Source organism: Chinchilla lanigera, unplaced genomic scaffold, assembly GCF_000276665.1.
Source record: "Chinchilla lanigera isolate Chin_1 unplaced genomic scaffold, ChiLan1.0 scaffold00046, whole genome shotgun sequence".
Lineage (NCBI taxonomy): Eukaryota > Metazoa > Chordata > Mammalia > Rodentia > Chinchillidae > Chinchilla > Chinchilla lanigera.
This window is the reverse complement of record NW_004955447.1, coordinates 3,887,155-3,897,833: the sequence shown is the minus strand read 5'-3', so window position 1 is coordinate 3,897,833 and position 10,679 is coordinate 3,887,155. Positions and strand designations below refer to the sequence as shown.

General features: G+C 37.0%; 2 protein-coding genes across 2 annotated transcripts in view; both read right to left on the bottom strand.

Annotated features, from left to right (window-relative positions):
- Positions 1-4,636, bottom strand: part of LOC102005320 (UDP-glucuronosyltransferase 2B17-like) — a 60,375-nt gene extending 55,739 nt beyond the window's left edge. The window contains exon 1 of the mRNA XM_013518530.1: positions 4,611-4,636. The gene's annotated coding sequence lies outside the window, so the exon portion shown is untranslated. The remainder of the gene's footprint in view (positions 1-4,610) is intronic.
- Positions 1-5,334, bottom strand: part of LOC102029340 (UDP-glucuronosyltransferase 2B17-like) — a 28,800-nt gene extending 23,466 nt beyond the window's left edge. Inside the window, exons 1-2 of the mRNA XM_005392950.1 lie at positions 4,856-5,334; positions 3,095-3,242 (exon numbers count right to left, since the gene is read on the bottom strand). Of these exons, the coding sequence (XP_005393007.1) occupies positions 3,095-3,242; positions 4,856-5,334 (627 nt within the window). The remainder of the gene's footprint in view (positions 1-3,094; positions 3,243-4,855) is intronic.
- Positions 5,335-10,679: the final 5,345 nt, after the last annotated feature.

Genomic DNA, 10,679 nt, shown 5'->3' with positions numbered 1-10,679 from the left:
GCCTGAAGAAACAACCACTGCCAAGCTGTTCCTGATGATATGTGCCATTATTACAATCAACTCTGCTCAGGAAGCCAAGGTCTCTATCCCTGTCTGGGCAGCCCTACGCAAACCACCTGGTCTTATACCTCTGACTCTCCTACTTTTCCTGAATTCTTCACTACCCATTGCTTTCCAGGAATTCCCTGTGATCCCCACATAAAACCCGCGATGGTCTCCTTCTCCAACTGGACTCTGCCTACCAACTTTCCAAACCCCTTTACTTTTCAGGCTTGTGCCAACAACTCAGACTGGCCCAACAACTTAACTGCCCATCTAATGCTTTTTAATTACACCACAGCAGACTTCTCTAGGTTCAAACTGCTCCTCAACAGGTACCCACTACCTGTCTAACTGCTGGAATGGAACCTCTCCTTATGTGCTCATCTTTCGCACCCACTCTGTCCTCTGGGTGCCAGTTAATATCTCTAATTGGGTAGCTCCATCACTCCCTATCCAGCTTTCTTCTACCTCCCTACATATACACAAGAGAGATTTTGGAGCCTCGCTATTGCCGCCCTTATTAATGCTTTTATTACAGCCACAGCAGCAGAAGCCACAGCAGCCTTGCGCTCACCCAATCCACCGTGACCGCTCAAGGACTTAACAACCTTTCCCATACTGCCACTGAGACCTTCCAAGTGCAACAACAGCTTAACGCCTATACCCATATGGCTCTTCTTAATCTCCAACAACAACTTGACCTCATGGACAATGAAATTCAAGACCTCTGGAGCATTGCTACCACTACCTGTGATCAACGCTTCTCATCGACCATACTTTGCATCACACCAAAACCAGCCAACCTCTCTTCTGCTGGTCTCTCGCTCCGTGAGTGGATCCTTGGCCCTTACAACAGCACTTACTTCAACCTCTCCCTTCAACTGACTAAACAAATACAAACTATTGACTCTATCCAAGTTCCTATTTTAATGGACAATGTCCTCTCTGATCTCCTACACAACCTACTGTGCCTATTCTCACCAGCCAATTTATTTACCCTTGGATTCTTGGGACTTCTAGGACTTCTTGCTTTAATCGCGCTTCGTATGATATATACCCGGTTACAAATGATAACCTCTAAACAGGCTATGATGGCCTCAATTCAATTGGCTTTTATAAAAAAGAGGGGGAATTTGTGGGAAAGAGAGGTCCAGAGGTCTGGTTGACGGCCGTGGTGGAGGAGCGAGTCTGAGCACACTCGGACTCGTCATGTCCTCGGCACACCGAGTGAGTCGCCCTGCCCAGGTTGTCCCGCTCTGACCTCTTACTTCTGCACAGCCCCCACGCCAATAGTACCACCTCCAAACCACGCCTCTAGCCTGCTCAATAAAATGCCGGGTACTTCCGCAATAAAGTGGATCTGTGCCATCAGCCTGGTCTCCAGTGTCCTCTTTGTTCACCGTCGCCGCTTATCACGGGCCCAGGTCCCTCGACCCGAGAGGTCCTACCTCAGTAACTCTGATATGTTTCTTTTTTATAAGGAATCGGAATCTTTCACATATAAGTAGAAACTATATTAAAATTTCAGACAGACTGCCCCAATATGTTATTTGGAGAACAAAATCATAGCATCTAAATAATTTGAATTCAAAACATAAATATGTGATTTTGACAATTTAATGTTTGTTTCCTTAAGCTAAAAAAAAGATGGGAAAATGACAATTTCTGAAGGCAACTGTTAATAGAGCAGTAAGAATTTTTTTCTTTCTAAACAAATCTTTAATATGTGATGTGAACTTGAAATTCATTTTGTTCCTGTTTCTTCATAAATTATTACCATCCTATGGGTAGGTTGATTTGTATTGTAATTGAAATTTTAGACCTGTTTTCACACATGAGTAGTCAGAATGAGCTGGAGTCCACTTGAACTGTAGTAGACATTAGCTCTGGGATCCTTCTAGGGAACTTTACTGTGGTGGCCTCTCTGCTCGAGAGAATCACTAACCCTGGATCTCTAGAGTCATCCATCCCTTTTGTACTGTGAAATGTAAAATGCTTAGAGTGAGCAATAATTTGAATTGTGAGAAGAAAGCAAGGAAACAGTGGGTTTGGCTGTGCGTCAGTTTAGAGATTCACATTGATATTGTGGAGAAATGATGTTTGTATTTAAGGGGAAAATAGAAGAGTTTTAGAGTAAAATTTTAGTATTCGTATTTTTCTTTTTAATGGTTAAATTCATGAATTTTCATTGATTGAAATATCTTTAGAAGGTATTAGTGCAAATTATTTAAATACATTCTATTTAACACATTATTCATGTGCTTCCTGTTAGCATAGTTGTGTATGTTCATTTACTTTAAAACAAGTCCGTAGGATATCTCTTCTCTACCATTTGGCTAGATAGTACACATGGATTTCAGTTCTTATTGCATGAGATTACATGTCAAGATTACATGGTGCATATTACACAAGCAACAGAATCAGTGATAGCATAAATCATAAAATCCTCAGCAGTGAACATTAATTCTAGATCACTAATCCCAGAGATATTTCAAAGTTTCATCCACATTAACTTTCTTTTCTTAATTTCTTTTATTTCTTTCTTTATTTTTTTCATTGCTGGCCTTTTTGTATGAGTAGGTATAGTCATCAGTTTGAAAATCCTAGTTTAAGTAGCATTATCTGTTACCTGCTGTCTTACAATTTCCTAAATTCCCCCTTTCCATAGTCTTGCCACTCAACAAACAAATTCATTAACTGAATTAAGAAAAAAATTCTTACCTTTTTATTAAGTAATTCCTATCATAACTCTCCTGAAACTGATGGTTCTGTGAATACCCAATTCCCCATTTAGATATACTTAATCCATTTGAATTATCTGGTTATGAATCATCCCTTACAAAATAAATCTGTTCAGTCAGCTTTGAGATTTCAGTGAAATTTGGAAACTTGTGATGCTACAGAAATATGAGTTTCTCCTGGAAGGATACTTTATCCCATCCCTAGCTTAGCTCTCAGTTTGAACAACTCTGAATAAATCACGAATAATTATTCTTGGTGAAAATGAAAAGCCAAACACCAAAAAAACAAGGAAAAATCAGAGATATTTTACCTTAGGCAAAGACTTGGCAGGTTTGCAGTGGAGTCCACCAACAAACTCAATATTTGGCAAAGTTGGGCAAGGAAATTCCAAATCCCAGTAGGATTGAATGAGCCACGTTTCTGCTTTTTCCATACTCTGTGATATGTAGTGGGTTTCCCTAAACGAAGAAGGAAAACAAAGAAAGAATGAAAGAGAAAGAGAGACAGACAATAAGACAGAGAGAGGGACAGAGAAGCAAAAGAAAGAAAGAAAGAAAAGAATAGAAAGAAGGAAAAGAAAAAACAGAGACAGTAGAAATGGCATAATAATGATCAAGTTGTCTCTTATAATGAATGATGTATACATTTCCAAAGGCATTTGACTAATTCAGTCAATGATGCAACTAAAAATGTATAAGCTTTTGCACACTGAATAAAAAATTGTTAACTTTTAGATATCCTAACTCATACACATGATTTTTACACATGTAAGCAGAACGTTTGAGCATTTGTGTCTGCATATGTACCTATGAAGGACTTAGAAAGGGACAATGATTTCTGATGTCACCTCAGTTTATTCATAACAATAGACACTAAAATGAAACCCTATAGATTTAATCATGAATTAATATGCTATATAAAACTGAGATATTGGCAGGTGGGAAAATAAACAATGGTTTCAGTTCTATCATTGAATAAAGTTACTATAATAATGGAAATAGCTTTCTCAGGAGTTCTCAAACTACTTTCTGTAATTTAGCAATCTGAACTTGATCTCTCATTTTCCAACAAACTGAAAATTTCTAAATTGGTGGCTGATTTATTGTATCTACTTTGAATTTTCTTCACTTTAACAGTTTTGTGACATTTATTATGCAGAAATATTTACAAGTACTAGCTTGAAAACTTTCAGAAATTGTCAAAATGGAGATGTCTAGTCACCCACAGTTTCCACCCTTTTTTTAAAAGGAAGGAACATGACTTTAAAAAATGATTAATTACATATATGTACCAATTACTTAGAGAATACGTTTTGGTCTTTTCAGTGATTATTCATAACTGCTAAATGAAGGAATGGGAAATCTTTAGCCCAAGGATATTGTTGTCTCGATTGTGAAGGAAATCTTCAGGTGATTTGCAAAATATTTTACCTTTAAATAATAAAACTTATGTTCTGAAGGAAGCAATTTACTCAGTGATACACAGGAAATTGTGCTACTTCTTATCTGCATGCATTCATTCTACGATAAAGGGAAGTTTCTATTCAACAGAAACTTTGATAACATATAAAAAGGTACAGAAAAATAGGTGCCTAATTCCTCAAAAAGGCTTAAGTGTCTCACCCTCTAGTTGTTTGATCTGGAATTTTATGAATTCTAACTCAGAATGTTAATGTAACTTTTAAAAAATAGATGCAAGAATGAAATTTTAACATCTAATTTCATTATTTCATCTGTAAAGCATAAATCTGTTATTGCTCATGCATACAAGTTTCATTCAAAATACACAAGAGAGACTTGAGGAAATCAATACAAAAAATGACTTACCTAAAATTTCACTGTAAAACTGACTCCACTTCTTTTCATTAAATGTATGAAACCAAAAGTCAAAATACAGCAAGTGCATCATATTTTTTACCCTCTCCATGAAAATCATTTGACTGCTTAATCTTGACATAATAATAGGTACATAAGAAGGAGGAAACAGAAGACCTCCCTTGTACTTTTAATAAGTATAACCAGGAGAGAAGCGGAGGTTGTACACAAAAGAAATTTTCAGTAGTTCAGCCAACAGGTCCCCACCAGAAAAGGTGACATCTACAAGAAGGACGTCAAATTTTAATTCTTGTAACTTTGTCAGAAGTTTTTTGTTCAGAACTGCATCTTTACTAATGTTATAATAAATATCAGAAAATTCCCAAAACATGCTTTGTAGTAGTGGAAAATATTTCCAGTGGGCATCCTGTTGTATATTATATATCCAGGTATCAAACATTTGTTGAAAAAAATTCCTCATTTCTTCTGTATTGGAAGATGTAGGAAAAGTTTCAAATTTCATATCAGATGGACTATTAAGATTAAGAAAAGCAGAGGATGAAGGTCTGAGGACTGTCACCTGATGGCCCCGCTGTACAAGTTCAGTGAGAATCACATGTGCATTCAACCAATGGCTAAATTCCATGTGCCACACCAACACTCTCCCACAGCTCCCAGCACTAAAGTAACAGCACAAAGGTAGCAGCAGCAGAATTCTCTTCGTTACCCTAGACATCGTGCTACAGCCGAGTGCTTCCTGCCACAGTACTCTGCTTGCTGTAATTAGTAGTGATGCTTACTAGTATTTATTTAATGTGAACGAAGAAGTTAAAGTATAACTTTCATTGATCAGCGTCCAAGTTAGTTTCCTCAATGCCGAGGCAATACATAAATCCCAAAGGTAAAGAGGGAAGTGTTTGTTTAGCACATAGGTTGTGGAAATTTTAGTCCATAACCTACAGACTCCAAGGTATGTTGGCTTTTCAGAGGGGCATTGCAGAGAAAATAAAAAAGCAGTGTGTGAGAAGTAGAAGACACCAAAAGCAAGGTAGCATTGGACCTTCACAGTGTCTCTCTGTGCCTTTTATCTTATCCAGGCTGCTCAGAGCAGGAAGCACTCACACCCATACTCCCAGTGCTTTTGAGCCTCATACTGCATCAAGAATTAATCCCAGTATCACACACTCTCATTCGGCCACCTCTGAAAAAGCCCAACCTGTGACCCCATGAAGCTTTGTGGGGAAATCAAGACACAATCCATAACAACCACTAGATTCCTAAATGATTAATCAGAGCAAAAGACCGAGACAGCAAGCAAAAAAATTAAAGTTAAGGGCATCATGCTCTTAAATATCTATTTTTCTGATTAAGGGGCTTGACTTGGTGAGGTAGAGGTTACCTGTTTATGTGAGTTATAATGGATTACCTGTGTCATATAATGGATTAATATCCATTCCAGAAATAGTAGAAAGTGAGAAGTGACTTTTGTGTACAGAGATTTTAAAACATGTGACACAAATTGAGAGATAAAGGAAGCAGCTGTAAGTTATTTCTGGGGTATTGTGATTCAATGCATAATTTCAATAAATTTGCTTTGTAAAAATACTAATGAAAAGCAATTGATATACATATAATTACCCAACTTAAAGTGTATAATATACATGATGCTGTTGACCTGCCCAGATGGCCTTGAGTAGTGTCTCAGCAGCTCTCCCAAGTGACCCAGCTGGGAGAGGCACTCAGGAAGCATTTAAATGTCTCATCCCATCCAACAACTGCCCAGGAATCAGCCAGACATTTCCACCAATACCCTGAATGTTCCCAACTAAGACCCAAGCACACAGCACTACCCAGCAACCCTCAGCGCTAAAAAATAGAAGCAGCCCATACTGAGTGACTCTGTTCACAGCATGCCTGTGAAGCAAAGAAAGGGCCCTGCCTGCACATCCTGGCTCCCAGGAAGAAGTCAAGCAGGCTAAGCATGCTGAAACTCTCAGACATCATCCAGGGGGCTTCCCCTGCCTTCTATGGTTCGAAGAAGAAATTGAGCATCTCATTCTCAAGTGCTTGGCCTGAAAAGACACTGAGAAATGGAAAATTGGGAGGTGTCTTTATATGTTATCAACTGTAGGAAGCAGCTTGCAAGCCTGTATGAAACAGCTTAGATTCCTTGACAGAAGTTTGGCAGCTTTTGAAAAATCACTGTTGGTCTTCCTATGCCCATCTGAGCCCTATGCACACACACACACACACACACACACACACACACACACACACACACACAGTCTGATAGTACTCCAACAATTCCACATAGACCTGCTGAGGCGGACACCTAGCCAACCCCATTGCATACACAATTTAGCCATATAAGCTCACAGAACCAACAGCTTTAAAGTAGTGTAGCACAACCTAATCTCCCAACTTGATTTCCCAGAAGAGTTCTATGTCTTGTCGCAGTGCATTCACACAGTTCCAAAACCTAGACCAGTGAGAGAGACATCCGTAGGCATCACCTGCACTAAATTGACCTGAGGAAGCTAAAGTGACACAACCCTAAAGCACAGACCCAGTATCAATTCAATGAAGCCTGTGCACACAGAGCTTATGGTGAAACCATCCTAAGCCATTTGTTGATACAATGCACCTGACATCCCCGGATAGAACTGTAGGGGCACTAAAAGCACTAAATAAATAAATAAATGAATAAATAAATAAATGAATGAATAAATAGTAGGAAATTACTCTGACAACTAAAGTGGAACAGGAAAGATTTTTATGCTATGCACAGGTTTTAAAGACATAAATGATATAAATGTAAAATAGAATTGAAAATAATGTTTATAAAGAGACATAATAATACAAAAAAGCAATCTCCAAAAAGAGTTCAATAAATTTAAAAAGATAATAAAAATGTCAACAGCAGAATAAATTGGGTAGAGTAAATAGCTATGGAACTTCATGATATGTTGCTTAATGAGACTATATTAGATAAGGAAAAGGAAAATAATTAAAAGAAAGAGAAAACAGGCAGAATTTTGAGATTTACTATGTGAGAAATTACTCATTTACACTATAAATGTTACAGAACGAAAAGCTAGAAGAAAGAATAAAATATTTTTACAAAGTATTTGCTGAAAATATTAGAAATCTTTGGAAATATAAATCCATCCAAGTCCGTGAATCTCAATGAACCCTTAGAAGACTTTATAAAGCATCTTCTTCAAGGTATATTGTAATAAATCTATCAGAAAGCCAATACAAACAGAAATTATAAAACCATGGAATTAAGTCATTTATTTGAAAATCTCTGAAGAATGGAAACAAACTTGATGCTTTCTAAGTAGAATACTTTGCAGAAGGAAATTTTAGGATGTTCTCTTTATGCACATGCAACAAAATGAAACGTGAAACAGGAATGCTATCATTAGAAAAATAATCTGTCAAAAAATACAGATAAATAATATCTTTCCACAAGAAGAAAGATTGAGGGAATTTTTTATTACCAGCCTGCTCCTAAAAGAAATGCTTAAAAGAGTCCTGCATTACAAAGAGAAATATTGTAGTCATAATGAAAATATAAGGATATAAGCTAAATAATAAAACAATTATAGAAATAAAGACTGATATGTCATACTGGATCAGAAAAAATACCAACACACAATAAAGATAATTAATAAAGGGGTAAAATTAAAAGATACTCACAGGAAACAGAGAAATTTAACAAAGTTAAGTGTATGCTTCCTTATAAATAAGATTCTTGCACAAAATCAGATTAAATGTTCTCTAACAAGACGTAGAAAATATGAATAGCTCAAAAACACATGAAATGTGCTATCAAATCTAAGAGTTGCCAAGATGATCTACAATGATGAAAACATATTAAAGAAGGAGAAACTTACTGGAATTTGCTTGATGCATTATTACAAAATCACTTTGTTCCCATTTCACAATATTTATTTAAATTTTGGATCTTTTTTACAATAGGGAGACAACGCAAAGTTTACATATGTAACTCTCATTTATTTCATATATGAGTATGGTCTCCAGTTGCATCCAATTACCTACAAATGTCTGAAGTTAGTGAAGAAATTATTCAAAAGGAATGAGGGAGAAGGGTGAGGGAAACAGGAAAGGAGGAAGAGAAAAGGAAAACATAACAGAGAGCTGTACACTTAGTTTCTACTAGTTCATTGAAAAGAAAGGTTTGTTCTAATATCGTTTGGAGAAACTTTATGCCCATACATTTTACAGTGAGTAACTATTTTGACAATAACTCTGTGCAATGTATAAGCTATTGTTATTCTATTTTATTTGCAATTTTGTTTTTATAAATAAAATTTTTAAACCGCTTTATTGTTGTACAATAATGTATATGCATAAAATCTCTTATGTCTTGAAAATGCTTAAAGAGAATTATCTATCACTTTCTTTCATTGTTCTTCTCCAGTTTTGAGGTGTATTTGGCTTTGCACTGATACGATTATATACTCAAAAGTAATAATGAATATTGTATTTGTCTGTTTATCATCTGGATTTTTGTGGCTAAATAGATTAACAAATTTTCTATTTTTCTACAGAAAGTACACAAAATGTTTTCCATGTGTCAAGTATAATAACCATACATTTCTCTCATCTATTTTTTTAAATACATTTTTTATCAATCATCACCGCTCTTATATTTGGATTCCTTCTCTCAGAAGTTTGAAAACAAGATGTGATCTTTCTAATGTTTATAGTTCCCATTTCAGTTTAAGTTTAAAAGTTGCTGCACTCAATATCTGTGCCTTTATTATATTTTCAACTTATTTTTTATGAATTGTAAAGGGAAGATAAAAACAAAATAAAATGGATGTCTTGGACTCAGGTTCACAGTGTCCCCTGGCATTTTAATTGTTTTCACCAGGAGAGAGATTCTTGTCTCCTGTCATCTGATCACAGACTTCCACTGGATAAGCAGTCAATTACCACTTGTTTCAGGAGTCTTCAGTATCGGACTCTGGGAATGCCAGGGTCAGCGTTGGAAGTGTGAAATTTATCCCCTGACTACACTGACATTCACGTGGCACACAGAGCCAACACTGGTCTGCTTTGAATCCGTACCCAGCATACTGGGGTAGCTGGTGTCTGCACCTATCTCATACTCCATTCAGTCTTAGATTGGCCAGAGACTGTGTGTGACACCAGCACTAGTCCTTGGTTGCTTGGGTCTCCATGGGGAATTTCAATCCCACACAAGTCGCCATCTGGTGCATCTCGCCATGGCAGTGTCTGTTCAGCACCAGGTATGCTGGCCTCTCCACTCTGGGCACAGTGCATTCTCCACACTTCATTTTGTCAGAGCCCTGTGCAAAGTCACTGACAGGCAGAGTAGGCCAGAGCTCTGCCTGAGAAGGAAAAAAGACAAATAGTTTGGCTGGTTTTTCTCGTGCTCTGGACAGCTGTGAGGCAACACCCAGCACTCTGTACCCTCACTGAGCGTGCTGGGATCTCTCCATGTCAGACCCAGGAGAACCCGCATCTCCTCTGAGTGATCTGTGCTGATATAAACCTCAACCTGGAATCTCAAGCTGGTTCTACAGGCTCCAGAATATACATCATATATTCAGCATTGGCCCCCAAACAGCAAGAGTCCATGCTAGGACCCTCAGAATACAATGCTGCAAGGATTTCTGGGGTTGGAATGAAGTATTTCAAGCCCTGAAAAGCAAACAACAACCAGCATAGATAAATATATTCACCAAGGTATTCCAAACATTGGAGAAGAAATAAGTTTTTCCTATGAAATAGACCAGAGAAAAAGATAGGGGTTTGGAAACTTTGCACTCAAGATGTACCATAGGGCTGGGGGTATACCTCAGCAGAACAAGTGCCTGCCTGGCAAACTCACGGTCCTGACTTTGATTCTCAGTACCAAAAAAAAAGAGCTACTACATAAAAATATTCTTGAACGAATATTCAAGAATATCATCACAGATAAATTAACACAAATAAAAATAAAAATATATTATACTATAACATATCATATATAATATAGTGTATAATATCTACTAATATATTAGAATAATATATAGAATACTATAA